At 42.8% G+C, this 21,527-nt stretch overlaps 2 protein-coding genes across 3 annotated transcripts; one reads left to right on the top strand and one right to left on the bottom strand.

The window, feature by feature from the left end:
* The first annotated feature begins 151 nt into the window (after nt 1-151).
* fancb (FA complementation group B) lies at nt 152-6,669 on the top strand. The gene is made up of 8 exons (XM_084023619.1): nt 152-1,152; nt 1,245-1,400; nt 1,478-1,567; nt 1,677-1,805; nt 2,542-2,729; nt 3,519-3,937; nt 4,017-4,257; nt 4,973-6,669. The coding sequence occupies exons 1-8, from the start codon at nt 259-261 to the stop codon at nt 5,391-5,393; spliced, it is 2,538 nt and encodes an 845-aa protein (XP_083879745.1). The 5' UTR covers nt 152-258; the 3' UTR covers nt 5,394-6,669.
* Nucleotides 6,670-8,983: 2,314 nt separating this feature from the next.
* Nucleotides 8,984-21,052, bottom strand: glra2 (glycine receptor, alpha 2). Of its 2 annotated transcripts, none has more exons than XM_084023621.1 (9): nt 20,473-21,052; nt 19,696-19,814; nt 17,391-17,587; nt 15,812-16,035; nt 14,584-14,666; nt 14,355-14,492; nt 14,058-14,272; nt 11,968-12,117; nt 8,984-10,590 (listed from the first exon to the last, which is right to left on the bottom strand). In XM_084023621.1, the coding sequence occupies exons 1-9, from the start codon at nt 20,556-20,558 to the stop codon at nt 10,309-10,311; spliced, it is 1,494 nt and encodes a 497-aa protein (XP_083879747.1). In that variant the 5' UTR covers nt 20,559-21,052; the 3' UTR covers nt 8,984-10,308. The 2 variants fall into 2 exon arrangements, with proteins under 2 accessions (XP_083879747.1, XP_083879748.1); XM_084023622.1 differs by having other exon boundaries at nt 17,391-17,458.
* Between the last annotated feature and the right edge of the window lie 475 nt (nt 21,053-21,527).

Raw genomic sequence — 21,527 nt, 5'->3', positions numbered from 1 at the left:
GGCGCGCGCCGCTGCGAGTGTAAACAGTCGCTGTGACACGTTGAATAACGGCTACATCTCTCCCTCTCTCTCTCATACGGGTACATTTCTTCTTCTTCTTTGTGGGTACGGGTACATTTACCAACTAGTCGAACAATTGTAACGTTGGAGGGACTTTTCTCAAGACAGTGATAGCTCCCAACTTGAGGCTAACTTTTAAGATGTCAGCGAGGAGGCGTCGAACCCGGTAGGCACCCCGAATCTCCCCCCTGTTGTATAATGGAGATAGTCGCCCATCGGTTGTCTTTATGTGGAAAGATAATCATTTTTAACTGTGAACGAGCTTCAGATACACATGGAGGGGAAAGGAGCGAGTTGGTGTTCCGCTGCCTGTCGTTTGGACGGGGAGACAACGCGTTCCTGAAGGCGGCCGATGGGGCGGCTGTCATCGGCGGCGGGGAAGGGTCATCACGTGTGGATATTGTGACGTGCAAATGTGCCCTCAACGTTCAGAAGAGGGTCACCGAGCCGTGTGTTTTAGTGATGAAACAGAGCAAGAAGGGGGGAAGCTTTCAGTATTGTCTCCTCACACTGAGCAGCTCAACTCGACTGCAGACCTGCATTAAGTTTGAACTCCCTTACCGAATGGGGGAGGATGTGTCCATCCTCCAGGGCCCCACGGTGCTGTGGAGCCACGCTGGTGATGTCTTTTATGCGTCTCCTCAGACAGGAGAGGTGAGACAGATGCCCATCCAGTTGTCCCACAGTATTGTTGGAGAGCTCCCCCTCCACAAAGAGCAGATATTTGTTCTCGGACTGCAAAACCTCCCAGACCAACAGTCCACCAGCCGGCCCCCCCGGGGCTACTTTGTCCAGAGTGGACATGTGTTTGATGGCACCGTGATTTTGCCTCATCCCTACATTTGCATCGCACGCTGCCTCTCGGTGCTGTCGGCTGAAAACGTGGAGGATGTGCTGAAATGTGCTGTGGTCGTCGCAACTTCCAAGCAGCAACTGGTTTATTTTGAGGATGGCATCGTGAAGGATGCATGTCAGCTCCCCTTTGAGCAGCCTGAAACCATTCAGGTTGTCGACACAGGAAGAGCTGGTCGCCTGTTTGTCATATCTTTTCACCAGGGGCATGTATGCGCCATGTGGGAGGAAACGTTTAAGGTAATAATATCTGTAGTTCTTTTTTTTAATTAAAGCTCTACGTTCAGTTGACAGGTTTTTATGAGCTTACTTTGTTCAAATCTCTTCCCCAGATAGCCGCCCACTGGTCAGGTGTCAGCTCTGTCCACGTGGATGACTTCCTGGGATGTGGGACAGACCAAATGCTGTTGGTTTTTAAGGATCATGGCGTAACAGGACAGCCTCTGGAAACATTTCTCCTCACTGACCTGTGTGGCAATTCATATTCTGTAAGGCATACATTTTATTTCTCATGTGCAATTGATGAATTTCCACGCGTGACTCACTGAAAATACAATAATTTCAGCGTGATCAGGACAGTGGGGCACCAAAGGCACCGCCTCCTCCACCAGAGAACGATCTCCTCCCCCTTCGAGCTTTAGAGTCCAGACTACAGGTGGGAATTTATAAATTAAACATTTATAAATTACCTCTTTGGACATTTTACCTCTCAGTCACCCAATGTGTGTTGAATTCATCCGCTCTCAATCACATATCTTATTTAGAGTGGATTGACCGTGCTGCAGGAGCTTCAGAGAGAGGTGAGAGTGAAGGACAGAGTTCTCCAGCAGTCAGTCCAGGCCCTCACCGACGTGGTCTCAGGAAGAGAGACTGTTCTCTCCCCGCATGAGCAGGTACGGTGCACGTACGTTAAAAAATACACTTCTGTTGGGCGGGATCTCATCTAGTCTAACTCGTACAAGTACGTTTTGGTAGGAGCTGGGAATCGAACCAGCAAAATCGAGTGGAAATGGGAATAAAGTCCTTCAACCAGAGTGTAATTACACCAGAAAAGTTGCCTTCCCTTTTAGCACTATAGGCAGGATATCAAGAAGTATTATGACAATGATAATGTTGACAGTATTCTCATATTAGCTGTTGTATTTTTCCATGACATTTCTATGACACTGACACGTCTAAATGGCAATAAAAAGGTATACATGTTACTACCTTAAAACAGTGAGGCATGTATCCTCTTGTTTTCCTCCCCCTCAGCTGTTTTGCTCCAGTGTTTGTCACTCATTTTGATAAGTTGTCATATTTGAAAGGGCTTCTCACATGAGGCTGAGGCAGTCGGGGCTCCTAATGCTGCCACAGGAAGCAAAAGCGATAATGCAAACACATGCTGGCTTATACTTTGTGACTCTTGATGTCGTGTCAATGCCTTAATGCTTTTGTTGCATGTGCTATAATAGAGTGGTGCTTTGTCTAGGCCAATCCCAGACGTTAGCATCGCACTGGTTCCAGTGGTATTTTTCAACTGTAATAGTCCACTACATGTGTGACTGGGCAAATTGAACTGATATGATGATGTCATTGCTGTCAAAGAATTGTCATCGCTGATTATAGTCTTTTGCACTTTCTGTCCAGGAAGGCCTTGTTGCTCTGTGGGACTGTGGTGGTGATGATGAAGAGGAGGAGGAGGCTGATGAGTCAAAGGATGAAAAGATGCAAGCAATGCCAACAGTGGCTTCAAAACCTCAAGTTGACGAGCTGTGGCATCGCATCACCGAGGAGCGAGTGGTCGTGGGAGTGACACTCACTACTGACAGCTCAGTGTAAACACGATTTGTCTATTAATCGATGTAGATGATGTATGTTTGTGTGACGATGCAGAATGTGTCGGCCTTCCTAAATACAGCCCATTGAACATGACATTATCTCGTCCACTTGCAATGATGGCTTGTCGGGCATAATGACTTCCTCCGGTTGAGTGGAGCCGTGTGTGTGTGTGTGTGTGTGTGTGTGTGTGGTAAAGGCAGACAATATTAAACATCACTCTATGTTTAATTCCAGTCAGAAGTACTACACTGTCCAGCCAGCAGACCGTATCATTGCTGCTTGATTGGATTTGTCAGAACTCAAACCTTATGGTGCGTTTCGCACATCATGTGGAGTGAATCCCATCTGTGATACTTGTCTTCCTTTAATGAGACGTTAATGCTTTTAATTGATGATTAAATCCATTTCACGTCACTTAATATTTGTAAACAAATACCTCTAACTGAATAAGGATCGTCTTTTTGCCTGTTTGATCGCCCCCAATTTGGCGGTCACCATGGCAACACATATCTAATAAATCTAATTATGCTTTTTTTTTTTTAAATCTGAGAACATGTGGAGGTAAACTACACTGGCACGATTGTCTCAAGAGCCCATGTTTTGCTGTTTTGATTCGAACACATGTCCAGCTGATGTCATTTTACCACCTGGAGATATCGGTGTTGTTAATCAGTTCACAAGCACGTTTTATGGGTGAGGGGGAGGGGGGTGTTATCTGATTTTCAGTATGATTACCGACTGTCCATGAGCCATCTGATTGTAAGTGATGTGTTATTTTGCTCCAGACCAGTGGCCAGTGTGAGCTTATCCATCCTGACGGAGACGGGTCAGAGCTCAACGCCTGCGGTCATCCAGACCCAGAGCCAAGTGTTCTGGCTCCCGACGCCCTGCTCCTCATCATCATCATCATCGTCGTCCTCTGCCTCCATGTTCTCGGAGCCGGCGGCCAAAAGAAGCAAGCAGCACAATACAGCCAATGATCTCAACGCGTGCAGACTGGCTGTGACTGCTGTGGCCAGGCTGACATCTCTGTTGAACTCTGGCTGTGTCAAGTGCTGTGTCATGCTCCATTACGTCCAGAGACAAGACGCTTCCACCCTCGTGAGCAACCCAACACCAGTTGTTCTGCATTGTGGTCAAGTTGCTTTAGACATCCACAGCCATTTCCAAACCCAACTGTTGAAAAACCCCGAACTCAAAACAGGTAAAATCACAAATAGACATGATAACTGATTGTAATTTTGACACACGTTTTTTAATTATCGTCTTCTTTTTGTGCCCAGACGAGGTTAAAGAGGACTTGTTGAGCCTGATGGCAGTGCTGCATCGCTGGGTCTTCCACATAGACTCTCCTGATCACAGCTTAGAGGATATAGATGGCTGGATTCACAAAAGAGTGGGTTGTAAGAGGATAGAAGTGAGCCCTCGGTATCTACTATTAAATTCTTCAGGACCATCTGCTCTCATGCTGCTGCACTGGCATCAGATCACTCCCTTCCAGGGGGAACTGTCCGTCCACTCCAGGTAAATCGGTTTCACTTTTCAGATGGCAGTTAGATGTTGATGATGTGAATAGTAGAGCATTTTGACCATAGTTATCAATTCATGAGGTGAAAAGATGTTCACCTGTAGATCAGTGGACAGCAGTGTGTTTTTGCATCATCCACATGCTTTTGTGTCATTGTGCACGTGAACAAACACAAAAGATCCACTTCAAAAGAAATTATCTGTAGGTCATCTGAATACTACCTTTTTATTCTATTGTTTGCATTCCATTTTTATGAATAACTTGCATAATTTGTAATGCTACTACCTTTAATATTCATGAAACCCCCCAGAATGCTTTGTCTACACAAGATCTTTTCTAGTAATTTGCAAGCTATAATATTGCTCCGTGTTCACAGCCTACTTCCAGGGACTTGAGTTATTCAATTTTATTTAAAAGAACTAAGGGAAGGTAGAAGAAGTGGGCACTGCTCAATTTATATTAATGGATTCAAAGTTGACACGGCTTTGAAGTTGACTAGGAAGCATGTCTGTGTGATATTCCAGCGAATATCAAAGTGATTAGGATCCTCTGGCAGGCAGAGCACTTTAAAGGACAAATTCTGCAAATAAACTCTGAACAGGCAGGCGGATATAAAGCAGCTGACCAATGACAGAAAAGATAAAAAGAATTGAAGTCTATATATATATATATATATTCTAAAATAACATGCAAATTCTGGCTCCTTTGCAGCCAATTACAGATGCTCCAGTTCCTGGACTCTCTCTTGGCTTACCTCCCTGCGTCCTGCTCCATCCAGCCTCTCAACGGTACGAGAGGACCGGGTGCAGCCCAGATGTTGTCTTTGGCGATGGAGAAAGAGGTGGTGTCACTCAGAGAGAGTGTGTCGTCGCTTCTTTGTGGCGAAGAAGAAGATGAAGAAGAGGAAAAGAGGGAGGGCCGTGGACACGAGGAGACCCCCGAGCCAGGCTCTGTGAAGGGACTCCAGTTGTGTCGGGATGCCTTTCAGCAGGATGTGGAGAGGAGCAGGATGAGGTTGAGCCCCCTGGTGGATGTGGGGAGGTATCGTAGACTTACCCTCGACATGCACAAACTCCAACTGGAGGGGGATTTGGCAGCTCTCTTAGACACTCGGAGAACTATGCTCAGATAATATACGACAAATGGGGGTTGTGATCATAATCACATTGTCTGGACAAACAGTTAGTCGGCCTATTAATGTTCATCACGTATATATACACATCCCACCTGTGTCTCTGCTCCCTCAGACTTTCTATCTGTCTAGCGTCTGCCGCTGTGCAGAGCCTTAGCCTATTTCCACGGGATCACCTCCTCGTTTTCACAGCCTTAATCTGATACTGATGGGATTCTTCTCGCTGCCCTGTTCATTCTCCTCTTCGTGTCCCTTAAGTCCCTCCTGTGTTCAAAAACACTCCTTTAACGTGTGCTATTCAGCGGGAGACGGAGGCCACTTTCTTCCCGGAGAGACACTGTGTTGTGAATCAAGGTAACCGATGATGGTAGAGGAGGGGTTTATAAATCTACTGAAAGCTTTTAGCGGTGGGCTACTTTCCCCTCATGGTTCAGTTATTTCCCTCTCCGTTGATTCTGTTTGTTTGGACGCTGCCGTTCTTCCAAGTAAACCTCAAATACTTAAAAGGACCCGAACTTTTCTGATGCACGAGTTCTGTGGCAGCTTGGCCGCTGAAATGGACTGTGGGTTTTTTTCTTTCTCCCAGTGGGGACTGAAGTATGAGGATGTGCATTTTGTTTCTTCCGGGAGCTCAAGCTGTCGGTGGTGTTCATTCAAGGAAAATAAACGTTTGTAAAGAAATAAAGCTCCTGTTTGCAGCTCAGTTAGCGTCTCTGACTTTGGAAAAGCACTATCAAAATCAAATGTATTATTATTATTAGTTAAGTTTTGCTGTTATATTCAGGCAACCCAACTTCAGCCAAGATTATCAGACACATCAGCACTTCTTATTTATTTATTTCATCCCTCAGACACAGAAACCCCATCTTCTTTGGCAGCAACACAAACACCCCTGTCATTTCTAGCACAGAAGACTAATTGTGTTGAGGAAATAACACCAGTTAACGGGCCAGGGAGAAATAGATCACACGTGAAAATGAAAATTCTATCGTATTGCTGTTCCCTTGAAGCCCTGACTGCCACTCAGAGTAAAATATATGGTTTGTCGTCACATTATTGTGTGATAACTTCTATTAACTGTGAGTGGTGGAAGAAGGCTGCAGGGTTGCTGCGCTGCATCAAGTCCCCTCACTTTAATGGTGAATGAAAATGTGGTAGATGGATAACGTTGCTGCTGTGTTACCAAATATCTCAGACATGGAGAAACCAAAAATCTACACCCTGTCTTATGGATGCAGACAAACTGAGAAATATCGAGCATTGCATCTTTTGACACCTTTTGTGGATGCCAGCCATCTACTGTCACGAGGCAGTCTGTTTCCACCATAGTTCCTCATATTATAAAACAATTACATGCTCATGGTAAGTAAAATAACAGATTAGAGTCTCATCATTAAAAAGTTAATCATCTTTTGTTACCGCTTAATGATTTTTGGCCGTAACACACTTATCATAACTAACTTAATATTAAAATATTTAAAAACAGCCTCCCAAATGTATCGGCCATATAAATAATTGAAGAGTTAAGTTGGATTTATTAAAACTCAGCCTTTCATGTCAGACTTACATACATATATGAACATTTAATAACATCAGAGTGTATATTAAGTGTATTTATCTAATGTGACTGCTTTAAACATGTTCTTTGTTTGTGAGTGACAGGAGGTTTTCTCAGTGTGTCTTTAACAATATGTTGAAACATCTATAATGATGAATGGTGCTGCTAAGCCATGTGTATATCGATGGGGCGATGAGGGTGCTGGTCTGCTGTTATTGATCGGGGTCAGTCCTCTGGATTCTGGGACTCAGGGGGTCAACTAAACAAAGTGGGAGGCCATTGATTATATCTACAATACAGCCCACAAGGATTGTGTATGCAGCTCATCATGTCTTTAAAAAAAATGTAAATACTTGTGAGTAAGCGACCTTTCATTTTAGTGCTTCCATTTTTAATTGATTAATCAAGAGGCTTAATTGTTTTAGGATATTTAAACAAATATATAATTAGGGGGGTCTAATAACAGTATGCATTGCTGATCACAATCCCATTTTAATAAGCCCACCATATTACACACATAATGAATGAATAATACTTTTCCCCCTACGTTTATGTTATATTAACTTCATGCTGTTGAATTCGATTCAAGTTCCCTTTAATTGCTTTCAGCCACATCCTGATTAGCCTTCCTCAGCAGGTAGTTGTCATGGAGATGGTTTGGTAGCGCTGAAGTTGTGGATTTCTGATGCTGCGTTTTAAAATGATCTCCACTGTGTTTCGCCGTGATTATAGACCAGGCTACCCTGAGCTAAGGAGGAGAGATCAATACTGCCAGCCTGCCGATGATTCCTCACCCAACCACTAATGTTTCTGTGCCACGTGTCACCACTTTTACAGCATTCGCTCTGGCAGATGCATCATGCATGATGTGTGCTCTCCCTCACTGCCTGTATTGTTGTTGGAAGAGCGCCGTGGGAGCAACACTCTCTGAATAATCTCTTCAGAAAAATAGCAGAATTTGCTATTTTTACTCTAAAACAGTAGAAATGAATGTTTTAATTTAGCTCAGTGTTCATTTTCAGGCACGAGAGAGAGACACTTCTCTCTCTCTCACACTGGCCTTCTCAATTGCTGTGCTGTTGCTATGGCAACCCTCATTTCTCGCCTCCCTCAGACCTCACAAAGCAGCCTCCCTAAACCTTAATGAATGATGGAAAGTTGTTTTCCACCCTTAAACACAATTTTTAAGCTGCAAATTATTTTCCCTTTCATGAGCTGTCACACTGGACTTGATTGCATAAAGGCTTTTTGCTTCCCTGCATATTCAATCTGAAATAATAATGGGCCGGCAATGTAAGGCGGTGTCTGTGAAATGGACGGTATTTCCGTGCTAGGATTAGTGTTATTGATTAGTTTATAATCCCTGTGTGTTGTGGGTTAAAATAGTTGTTAGGGGATTCATGCCACCTTCTCAAAAACAAAACAACCACAGGCTATTTTATTATTAATCTTTAAGATAAACGTGAGATCCCGGCGTCACGGTGTGGTAATGAATAGCATAATTGTCAGATTATGTAATTACAGAATATCGAGAGATGATGTGGCCACTCCTGTCTCTTTAAGGATTATATATTTAGGTTATTCATAGCGTTTGTCTGAGCTCAGCAGGTGGAAATCATTTAAGACGCTTCATTTTTTTTTTTTTTAATATCTAAAACAATTCTCCCTCCTTGTCTGAATGCCATCATTTTCTATGCAACTGGTAGGTAAGCACCAGCTGATGGATTTTCAGCTACAGTGTGAAGTCCATTATCATGCATTAATGGAAACCTTGCTGTCAGATCATATCTGTGTCACCCCAGGCCACCCAGCGATCCATGGCTGGTGTCAGCACCCTGACTTACGGGCTCGGTGAGGGGACGGTGTCCGTCCTACTCTGTGATCTGATGTGCAACCAGGGTGCAGAGAGCATTTTCATGTGTTATTTTGTTTTTGTTGCTGGTACATGCGAAGAAATCAATATAGAATCCACAAATGCATGAGAATATAAACACGACAGGAGAAGAGGAAATAAAGTAAATATGGTGCAGTAAATTTTATTGATGGACAGACCAGTAAATAAGCTTCTTTTTTCCCCTTTTTTCTTCCAGGAATAGCATTCAAGAATTCTTCACCACAGTACATCAGGGCTGCGTGGCCCACTCGCTGCTCTGCAACATGATCTTTCCTCCGTCTTCAAACATTTGTAATCATCCAGCCACAAACACACCAAGTGAAGGGAAACAGGCCACAGCGGAGGTTGAAGAAGAAGTATACAGAAAGCTTTTTTTTTTTAATATATAAACATAACCTTTCCTCCATTACGATACATATTTCATCAGACTAAATCTACAAAAAAAACATAGTGTCAAACTCTAAAACCATACCTAAGATACCTGGGGTGTTTACCTGGAATAGAAATGAATTCATGTGAATGAGTGAGTGATGTGAGTGCGCGTTCACAGTTTTTAGGCTAACCTATACATTATACTCTTATGAACCTAGCCTGTGAAATATGACAGCAAATGTTTAATACATTTCCGAACGAAAAGGAGAATTTGTGACGTTTTTATAACACTGGAATAACTTACATTGATTTTAAGTGACATCCGTGAACGTGATTTATTATAATACACTAAGCAACCATTGGATGTTTGGGTAGAAAAAGATCAAACGCTGCATTTCTGCTCTGATGGACCACTGAATGAGAGGAGACGCTTGAAAAAATAGAGAAGCACATCACTTCATCTCTCCAAATCTTTGATAGCTAAGGCCTCAGGTAGTTCATAAAAATGCAGTATCCAATTCCCGATCACCATCTGCTTTGTTCACATGTGCTGCTGCCTTTCTGCCTGTTTGTTTGCTGCTTTGTTGTTGTACAAACGGAGAGGAAGTGCCGTGACAATACTACGATATAAAACAGTCCTAAACATCCTTAAGAAATACCCCGTTTGCAATCACAAAAAAAGTGTTTGAGGGTCTGACTAAGCTAAATTACAGTTACAAATCCATGGAATGTTTCTTTGTTCCTTGTGCAGATGCCAAGGCAGAATTGATTATTTTTTTTATTTTTTTTCAAAATTGGTCCATCTTTTCCAACACGTAGCTAAGCCTCAAGTTAAAACCGTTTTCCAGATCCGTCAGGAAATATTACGCAACGACAAACAACAAAGCTCTTTCCTCAAGAGCCGTTCACATTATCAGAACACGAGCATCACCGCGTGAACATTATACGTTTTTCCCTGAAAGAACACCGCCATCGTCCCCCGCCATGGTACCCCATGCCACGCACATGTCTCCCATTCTCATCTCGCCGTGCTTTCCGAGCATTTCTCAATCTGAGAAAGTAAAACGTTGATTCTCAAGCGTTTAAAGTCTTTACTTTTGGTGGATGTCCTCATGCCTGATGATCTTGTAGGTGACCCAGTAGAAGACGTTGAAGATGAGGAAGGCCAGAGGGAAGGCGGCCCTAGAGATCGTGTCTATCCTCTTGGCTCTGTCCACAAACTTCTTCTTCATGGTGTCTACGTCCTTGGGGACTGACGGTTGAGGGTTCGGAGTTGGAGCAGCGTTCTTAACAGCTGAGGCGTCCTTCGTTGGCAGACACTGACTTATGTTGTAGCCAGCGAAATTAAAGCGGCCTTCACGCATATCATCATCCTGAAAAAACACACGCACATGTGGACAGAGTGAACTTACTTGGTCTTTTTATACACTGCAGCTCAAATTAAAGGCTTCGCTTCTTAATGGCCACTGGCTCAGTGCTGCTGTGATCTTACATGAACATTAATCATGAGATAAGACTCTGAAATTAAAAGGAGATAACCTGATGCACTTTAATGATAAACCACTAAGAACGACTGCTTAGGGAAATGGAACTTAATTCACTATTCATACGACTTAGAGACCATAAAGTACAGCTGAGGTTTTTGTAGGTAGACTTGATCATAAATAAAAATGTACATCCGATGTAAAGTTTTTCTATATATTTATTTTGATACAATTATTTTAGTCTATTTTGAAGACACTCTTATCTGAAACAAGACTTTCAGACATCGTCATATGCTGTACAGTAAAAACCTTTGAGGAAAATGTGTTATTTGTGATTTTGGGCTAAAAAATCTTGATGACAAACAAAAAAAGGTCAGCCTGAATTATTGGGATACATTATTAGACAGCCTGTGCCATATTTTGTGCCAGAAGACCTGGTATGTAGAGAAAAAACGTTTTAATTAACCATGATCTCTATATGGGAGGGAGATTATTCAATTGCTCTATTTACACTTTTTTTTTCTTTTTTTTTTCTTTTGTCTGGAATGGACATAATGGTCTTATAATGTTTCTTTATATTTTTAGATGTTTTATATTTAGATGAAGGAGACGACCAAATAAGGTGAATGGGAGTAAAAACTCACTTTTTGCTCAGGTTTAACTTCCACATCATCTGTTCTGATTTAAATCTTTTAGAAAAACCTTTAAAACAAAACATACATTTACAAAAAGGTTTCTGCGTTGGCCGGGAATCGAACCCGGGTCAACTGCTTGGAAGGCAGCTATGCTCACCACTATACCACCAACGCTTACGTTGCAAGAAGTCATGATTTCTAGTGTGGACGTGGCGTAGTATGAAAGATGCTTTGTACTGCCTGGTGGTGACGTGTCAGCTTTTGAAACGCCCCCTCCCTTTGAAACGTGATACCTTATTAGACAGCCTGTGCCACATTTTGTGCCAGAAGACCTGGTATGCAGATGTTGAGATTTCATTGTGCACATTAAAGCTTTGACCTTTGACCTGTCGGTGGCAATAGAGGGAAAAGTAACTGGAAAATCACTTATTGTAAGTCGCTTTGGACAAAAGCGTCTGCTAAATGACCTAAATGTAAATGTGAATCACAGAGGTGATTGGGATTCATCCTCTGGGTACCATGAACAACACTGAATGGTGACCCATTGTATATAAGTGGTGCCAGCCAACAGATTGACGCTGTCACTGCTGAGAACAGTTTGATAACCCAACATCAACCTTTGAAAGCCTACCTTGTGATTCCTTCTTTGTCTTCGCCTGAGGCGGAGGAACTCTTTCTGTTGCCTGGAGACAAAATTAACCCCGGCATATTCTAGCAATGCAGCAAATACAAAGAGCAGACACACGGCCATCCAGATATCAATGGCTTTCACGTAGGAGACCTGGGAGAGAAAACAGATTTCCTTTGTTAGATTAGTTGACAGCATCAGCTGACAGTACTGACGCAGGGTGAACTGCTTTGACTCGTCATACTTCAAATATTGGTATTATTGCCCTACATTAGATATTTCCTGCCCCTCCCTTTATCTTATTTGTTTTGCCTCTTAACTGGGACTTCTAAACAACTGTAATTAAAGCTGATGTTTGCTAACCAGTGTATCAGAGCTGCCGGTAATGTCCGGGATTGCATGGCCATAAACAGCAGAGAATAACTTGGCTTGCATTACCAATAGAAACCAACCTGTAGTATTAGATTTGTACCTTTAACACTGTCTTTGCTGTTTTCTTTACAGAAAGTGAGGATGAGGCTGAACTCTTTCCCTGTTCGTCAATGTGACCATCGAACTTCACGGCAGCTGATCAGCATGCGGGAAAAAAACAGCTCAGCTTTTTGAGGGCAGTTCAGGCACATTAAGTTTGTTTGTTGCTTTCTTTTCCTCGAATTGGAGCTCTCAAAGGCTTCTGTTTAAATATTTATCAGTACGCGCGTCTTTTATGTGAGAGCATCTCTGACGGGGCTGAGGCCTCCGGTGCAGACTGACGCGTCGGAGAGTGATTGATCATCAAGGTCTGACTCTCGGTGCCTGTAGTGCCCTTCACAATATGTGCATAGCAATTTACCCCCTGATTGAAAATAAGCTACCATACTACTGATGCTGCCAGCAGTGTGCACGTGGCAACGTCTCCGCGGCTGTAAAGAAAACGTTGCATGCAGGGATTTGCATCAACCAGGTCAAAAGACCCGCTCAGTTATGGTTTATTCATCTCTGGAAATAAGGTGTTTCTTATCCACTGCAGCTCAACAGTGACTTTCACGTAACAGATGAAAGAGACACCACTGCCTCCTCAAAACAGTCAGCGGTGAATCACGCTTTCACTCACTTCATTCATTGTTCTTGTGTGGATTCTTAATTTGCATTCATATTTCCCTGGGTTATGAAACTGAAACGACTGCAAAATATTGTTGCCGCGTTACAGTTAGAGAGAAGAAAATAGCACCCATTTAAGCTCCCAAGGCAGGCAGAGGAAATATTACAATCTAATTGATCTATTGATCACATTTAAAATGCAGCTGGATGTTTATGTCCCTGCTGGAGCTACATTCTTTAGATTATTCAATTCCTGTATTTACACGTTTTTTTTTGTGTCTGGAATGGACATAATGGTCTTATAATGTGTTTTTATTTTTAGATGTTTTATATTTAAATGAAGGAGATGACCAAATAAGGTGAATAGGAGTAAAAACTCACTTTTTGCTCAGGTTTAACTTCCACATCATCTGTTCTGATTTTTTTTTTTTTTTTTTTAAACCTTTAAAACAAAACATACATTTACAAAAAGGTTTCTGCGTTGGCCGGGAATCGAACCCGGGTCAACTGCTTGGAAGGCAGCTATGCTCACCACTATACCACCAACGCTCACGCCGCAAGAAATCATGGTTTCTAGTGTGGACGTGGCGTAGTATGAAAAATGCTTTGTACTGCCTGGTGGTGACGTGTCAGCTTTTGAAACGCCCCCTCCCTTTGAGACCGCCTCGAGATCACAACGTTCGCTCTTACAAACTTCCTGAACAAAGTCGCTTCTTTCTCTGCAAAACGTTTTTTTTTTATTTTTTTACAGCGTCGTGATACTACGGCGTGCAACTGTTCAAGCTATAACAACAGAACACATTCATGCACGCAAGAAGCCATTCAAACACTTACAAAGTGAACGTATAAACCCTCAAATGTGTGTATTTCCTTACAAATACATACATCCATTAGTCGATGCCAATACTTATCCATCCCTACAAAAAAATGTTCCACCTTTAGATCGTTTTTATGTAAATATTTGGATATTAGCACATGCAAATTCAAAATATGTGCAACAAAGTGAGGTTCACCTTTGGAAGAGATGCCCTGGAGCCGGAGCTTTGGGTGGTCATGGTTAGCACAGTGGTGATGCCCAGAGCCACTCTGGCAGGAGCCGCATCCATATTGATCCAGAAAGAGACCCACGAGAGGATGACGATGAGCAGGGACGGGATGTACATCTGGATCAGGTAGTACCCCATCTGTCGCTCCAGATGAAAGTTTACTTCTATACAGGTGAATTTACCTGGAAGACAAATGCATTTCAGGGGAGCTGACATCTCCTATATGTAGGCAGTGTGTGGCTGTGTGTGTGTGTGTCGTCTCACCAGTGTTGTAGTGTTTTGTACAGTAGCCCAGCTCCTTCTCTTCCCTCATAATGAACTGAGGCAGCGTGAGGCCCTCCGACACCTGCACCGCACCGTTCTCCAGCCACTCGAAGATCAAGTCATTCATGGTGTAGCCGACTTGAGGCAGAACAATAATAGATCCATCAACATTTTTAGATGTATATAAGTGTAGAAAAGCTCAAGCGGCAAGACAGAAATCAGTGCTTACAACTTTCCAGCTGCATGGTACAAGTTTGGACATCCATCGGAAAGTTCTTCAGATCCATCGGGCAGGACAGAATGAGGGTCAACCTGTGAGGCGAGGCAAAGTCACATAGTAAGACGTGGTGATCCCACCAATGAATAGATTTGATTTTGAAAGAAAAAAAATCTTTATTAAAGCTCAAACTAGTGGGTCGACACGTGAATTGAAAGTGATTTGTGTGGCTCTTTCTCCGGTGCGATCTGCCTCCCATGTATCACGTAGGATTCCCTTCAGCAGGTTCCTATCACACTTTCATTACTGCGACGTATTGTCTCTGTGATGCATTGTGGTCCGCCGTCTGCCCACTCTGTCATTTTCTCTCTCTCGTGGACGGAGAGAGCGCGGCGAAACCACCTTTCATCTCTCCCGTTGGCCCGGTGCACCTGAGCCTCTCTAAATGGACTCAAAATTGATCTGCCTCATGTGGCATCGCTGCAGAGAGAGGACCGAATGCTGGCTGGGATTGAAGTATTGAAATGAAAACACATTTTCATATCTTGTACTGAGCTTTTGCTGGAACGTGGGGCTGATAGGCCTTTAAATTGTCAACCATCCCAACTGCATGTTTCACCGTCTCCCATGAGGCTTTTTAAGGAGGACAAAGGATTCTGCAACATTGAGAAGGATGCTTCGGATTCTCAACAATCCCCCCCCTGAGATTAGCTTGCCCTCGTGCAATCAGTATTCTTTTATTAAAAATCTACATGGCATGTGGGGGGGATGCACTGACTGTACTTATGCCATTTCAAAGGAGTGATCATAATGAGATTCAATCCATTTAAAACGGCATCGTTTTGGATTGACAGCCTTTGATGTTTGAGAGGAAATGTAAGAAAGAGAAATAAGCGAGCGTGGCCCGGGGCGAATCTGTGCATCAGAGCTTTTCGGTTCTTCTGCAGAATCATTTTTCTCTCGGCACAGATTCCTACCTCAGCTGCAGACCTGCCACGCCAAATAGTGTAATCTAGGGCAGGAGCTAACCATTATTTTCATTATCGGCTAATCTGCTGATTATTTTCTCGGATAATCACTTGACCTGCAGACCGCCAACAATGAAACCAGAGATAACCAAAGCCCAAAACAGTTAACTGTCATTGAAGAAAAAAAATGGAGTCTATTTATTTTGATTTAGCTGTAATTACATACTTTTTTTAAATGTTATAACCAATCATCCATTATGACAACACTTCACCTGATACTGTAGAGGACGGTCCCATCCTTGAAGATCCGCAGCAGCTTGTTGTCCGTGGTGACATCGTGGAAGTTGGCCCCCTTCTCATTGGCAAAGAAGAGGTCGGGCTTCCATATGGAGTCCAACATGGACGGGTCCAGGTCCAGGGAGGAGTCTGGGTATTTGCTGTACGCCAGCCGAGGGTCATTCCACTTCTGCCGCAGGAAGATGTTCACTCTGTAATCCTGCGGAGATGACATGCGGCTTTGCATATTTTGTAATCCAGTGAATGGGGTTATGAGAATGCACTCATCGGTTTTTAAATATTGTATATCCTCCTTTTGATGAGGTAGATAGAAACCTTATGTCTTCATGAGTATTCTAATGAACATAAATTAATCACATAAATAGCAAGAATCAAAATTGTTAAGAGCTAAAACACCGAAATGTGTTTCTTTAACAGTAGGTTTACTCTCAAGTATCATAACATGCAATTCTGAGGTATTTGTACTTCACATTTCATTCTACTTCACCATATGATGGTACTTTTTACTCCACTACATTAATTTGAGAGCCTGAGTTACTTTGGAAATTAAAGGGTCAGATATACATACTTATGAGTACTTTGCTGTTTCTTTACTTCTTTACTTTGCCTTGTCACATTGACTCAATTACAACATTGTGATATGAGAAACATTTTTTAAAAGTCCTATATTAATTACAACACATGACAAATAATATAATGCATGAGGAACAAAAAAAAAAGAGGCAAAATCGATATCATCCATACAGTAAGTACCTACATAATTGTACATTTCATACATGTGTTCACAAGACCAGCATGATGATTACCTATTGTTGCAAAACACTGACCACATAATCACGTTTCTCATTCACCATAATTACGTAAAGGGCCATTCTAGAAGCTGAGGGTGGATTTATAAGATGTGCCGGCTGATGAGGAAAAACCGTGCAGTTAGTAGCAAACCGAGCGCCTCAAAGCTCGGTCGCTCAGAGTAATTGAGATGTCATGTTGATGAGGGGCCCTTATGTTGTTTGACATTTCATCAGAGTATTGGCGGTTCCAAATATTTGCATGCATGTCTAAAGCTGTGTAATTTTCTGGCAATCTTACGAGCCACAGCGGCTGCACGAATGAACATCATTCATTCAGTCATTATCGCTCATTATGAATCCTTTGAGCGTGATACAGTCTTGCAGGTTTTATATATATTCCTTTTTTACCCCTTAGGCAGCGTGATGCTTTCACACCTCACAGATTGTCATTCAGCTTGTTTGAGAGCCCCAGCCCCCCTACCCAATCACAGTTATTGGCCACACTTTAAGTGCCATGCTGGTTGGGATTTATTGTATTCATTGTTACACCGGGACAAACAACCCTTGTTTGGATGTCTGTGTCCCTGAAATGGAACCGCCAATAGACTCTTTGATGGCAAAAACAAAGTGTCTCTGGACAGCGAGAGACGGCAATGGAGCGATGTTTAAAATAAAAAAAGTAGATTATGTATAAAAAGAAAAAAACGGAATGATTCATGTCTTAACTCCTGAGCAAGGGTCAAGTGCACAACGCTGAACTCACCATTGTAGTTTCTGCTATAGAACCAAAGCTGTTGATAAATATGTTGCAGGTAACATTAACTGGTGGACCTGCAGGTTGAGGGATAGATAACACATTGACACATTGTGCAGAAATCAGCCAAACACTCACCATAGTTGTCTCTGTGACAGAGCCGAAACTGTTGATAAAAATATTGCATGTAACGTTTACGGGCAGACCTGTGAAACGGAATGACAATGACATGACAGGGAAAAAAAAAAAAAAAGAAGCCTTAAATCATATCATCAAGGGCGGCTGGGTTCGGAGCGGTGAGGATGTTTCAGCGGGAGAGATTTGGGTCTGTTGGTTCACAAGCTGCTGTTTCCCCCGTGTATGTCAACATGCATTAATACCAGCAAGCACCAGCTCCCCTTTTATTTTATTTCATGGCAGCTCCAGGAGTGGATGGTGACAGGTTGCATGCTTTTGTTCAAACCAGATGCAAAAGATCACCTTCTCTAAATATTGCTGGATGTTATTAAAATGCAGTTACAACATCAAACTGTGTCAGCTTGTTATTATCTTTATAATGATCTTTGGGTGGTGATCTTTTGTGGTTAACATACTGTAAACTTGTTTTTGAACATTTTATTTTTACATGCACACACAGACAAAAGCATGCACACAAACAGTGATTTAGAGCTGCAACGATTAGCCGAATAACTGATCAGTCGATCGATAGTTTTTAAGACAAAATTGCCAATTAAATCACTGGTTCCTGCTTCTAAAATGTGAGCATTGACTATTCAAATATTTCTAAATGCACTCAATTATTCTCATTGAATAAACTCAGCAGTTGCAGCCCTTCAGTGAATGAGTTGCAGGATCAAATCAAAGAATCATCGGTCCAACACAGTGAGCAGCACCCAGCGTGCTTTCATGACTCGAGTCCTTTTGGTGGCCCTAAACTGAAACCCCTTTGCCAGGCTTGGCAGGTTATACCATTCAAAGTCACGGCAAATCCCTTTTTCTCCATCTGGTAGGTGAAGTTGTAAGCCCCTCCACAGTGCCCTTCCTCTGTGCTCTCCTCATCAATATTGCATGGCAATAGGTATTAATATTTGCTTCAGATTGTCGTCAGGTGGCTACATTTAACAGCAGAGGCAGGAAAAATAAAGCAGCACCTTCCTCACAACAAACTCAGCAAGGAAATCTAGGTCAGCCTTCAGAAATACAGTTCAACACTCCCTTCAAAGTGTGACTACCAGGATCGCAGCGGAAACCGTCTGTTTACATCGCAGCGGGTTCATGCTAAAAGTGTTTGTTTTCTAGCTGGAAGAGGCTGGATTGTGTAAAAACGGGGGAGCTTTATCTGGCCTCAAATATTCAGAGGATAATAAGCAGCAAGATTAAAATCTCGCTCAATTCCTTTACATCCACGTGCTCTCTTCATTAGCTGGGAACAGTTGCCTTCACCACATTCCTCCCGTGAAAATGCCAGCCGGTCCTCCTCCCATCTCAAGTCCGTCTCTGCAATCTTGTCAACATTTTCCTTTTTCTTCACCAGATGGAGAGGGAATATCTGGGCCATGTGTTTCTGAATCCTGCTTATCAATCCCTGTGCTACTCTGTCTTGGCTGCTTCAACAACTGGAAACACACACACACACACACACACACACACACACACACACACACACACACACACACACACACACACACACACACACACACACACCCTCTTTAACAAACCCCAGCCCCACCTGACCCAGCCTGTAGTGGGCCTGAGCCCCAGCAGGCAAGCCTCTCCTCACTCAGCTCCGTTCCAGGGACAGATGCTGCGTCTGTCTCCAGCATCGCAGCATCAACAACAGAGGAAGTCGGTAGCTTGGGGGGGAACCAACAATCACTTGGCCTGTCATGGTGAAATCCCTGTCTGCAACTGTGATACTAACAAAGCTTTTTTTCCCCCAAAATGGTCTTTTAAAGGATTCGATCCGACATGATTTCACCAACATTCACCGAATGAAAGCAAGCGTGTGATGTAACAATGAGGGGTTAGTTGGTGATTCAATTCAAGCAAGGACAACAGCTGCCAACTGAAGTGATTGATTGTTCTTATCAAAGGTCCGGCAGCTCACTATCTCAGCATCAGATAAGAGTCGGTGGATCTCCAGATAAGTAATAATGTCAAAGTCTGGTGTGTTTAGTGGGGGGATGGATACTGCATGCTCCATGTACATCACACCTCCTGTGTCTCTGGGGTTTTGTTGTAAAGGTGTAAACCGAGCGTGTGAACATTTACACAAAAATAAATAAATAAATAAAACAACCCATTGGAAACAAACCTTTAAAATTTGGTCTTATTCGTGCATCATACCCTGACGTGCGACCCATGAGTGAGTCCAAAAAGTCTGATGGAGACATGTTGGATGATCTGGAATCATGCTCCTTGGCATCCACAACCCTGGACACACACACACACACACACACACACACACACACACACACACACACACACACACACATACACACACACACACACAGCGAGAGTGAGAGAAAAAATCACATCATCAGACTGAAGTCTCGGCTGAAAAGCAGGAGTTAAACCTTATCTGTCACCTAGCAGCTGCCTGGGAGTGATGGCCAAGCACAGGCAAAGTAGAAAATGCGTTTAAGAGCACACACGTATCACACCAATCTTCTGTGATTTCCACGTAGTGGGCATTTCCTTTTCATGAGAGCTATATATTTTATCACATCATGAAAGATGACTGCACAGATATCACAACATGCTGTAATTTCATATGAAACATTGTAGGAATGCTGCTATTATGACAATAATTCAATTATGTGCATACATCTCATTATAAAGACATTTTAGTTTAGGCAAAAAATATAATGATATCATATATTTAACATATATATTAAGGACCAAATGGTGCTCAGGAAAACAATTCAAACAGGTGAAAATTCAAAGTTAATCATAATCAAAGCAGCTCAACCAACTTAACCTGTGCAGAAAGAAGTAACAGAATGATCATATTTTCCAAACTTTATAGGGATATCATTTTGAGTTTTTAATCTATAACATGCCATATGTTCGGTAAATTATTTGTCCATACCTGAAGTTGTTTGTCTCCATGAAATATGTAAATAAAGCTGCCAAAACCTTAATAAAGGAGCGACTCATTCCTGGTGGGTTTCCCATGTGCTCACTTCTTTATTTCTTCCATATGTTTACATTGGTCAAACACATAATCCAAATCGGGGCGCCGCTGTCTTCCCGAGCAAGTCGTGGACGTTTGGCTCTTCTTGTGTCACACGAGAATACACGAGACATTCCTCAACGCAGCCACAGATCATAGTTTAGTTTCACGAAACTCCCAAATACGGATTTGTCGAAGCGGAGGTGTGAAAAAACATCGGCGGCGAGAGCGTGGAACTCCAGAAAACGCATCGGCTGGAAGCGTCTTTTTTCTTCTTCTTTGCCAGAGATCTAAGAGCTCGCTCTTGTGAAGAGAACCCCGCCGGCCCGTGTGGTTACTTAGGAAGTGAAATCTCTCGCAGGTGGAGCACCGTCCTCTGTTGAGGAATGGGAGTGGAACGCCTTTTTTCTCATTTCAGCACTTGGACAGCTCCCGGCTCCATTACGCGCAAGCGCAAGGCTTAAAAAGTGGTGGACGTGAGTTGGTTCTCAAGTCCAACAAACGAGGGGAGGTAATCGTCAGAAACACATTGTCTTCGGCGCGTGTTACATAACCGAAGGTGTCAGTTTTGGATGTTACAGGTTTCGTGTCGCGGGAGCGCGCGCAGTTGCGCATCATGGATCAGCTGTGGTTTCGTGTTCCCCAGTGGTGTAATTAAGTACAAGCAATTACAAGGATAATGTTTGGCGTCTAATGTAAATCTATATCCTCTTGTACAAACACACACTTATAATAACGCCATAATACAGGGATACACACAAGAAGAAAGGGGGAAAAAGCATTCATATTGTGGGTGTCTAACAGGAGATTCACTGGGTTACATCATCCTTAGCTGGGTTTTTACACAATGTGTTTTTTTTGTTTCAATCCCTGTCTGTTTTGAGCAACCTACAGCCTCACGGAGATATGAAAAGTGAAAACAAAGGACGCACGAGCCAAAAGCCGCTGGGAGAGTATTTGGTACCCCGGTT

This window comes from Eutrigla gurnardus (genome assembly GCF_963514095.1).
Source record: "Eutrigla gurnardus genome assembly, chromosome: 12".
Lineage (NCBI taxonomy): Eukaryota > Metazoa > Chordata > Actinopteri > Perciformes > Triglidae > Eutrigla > Eutrigla gurnardus.
This window is presented reverse-complemented; position numbering and strand designations above follow the sequence as displayed.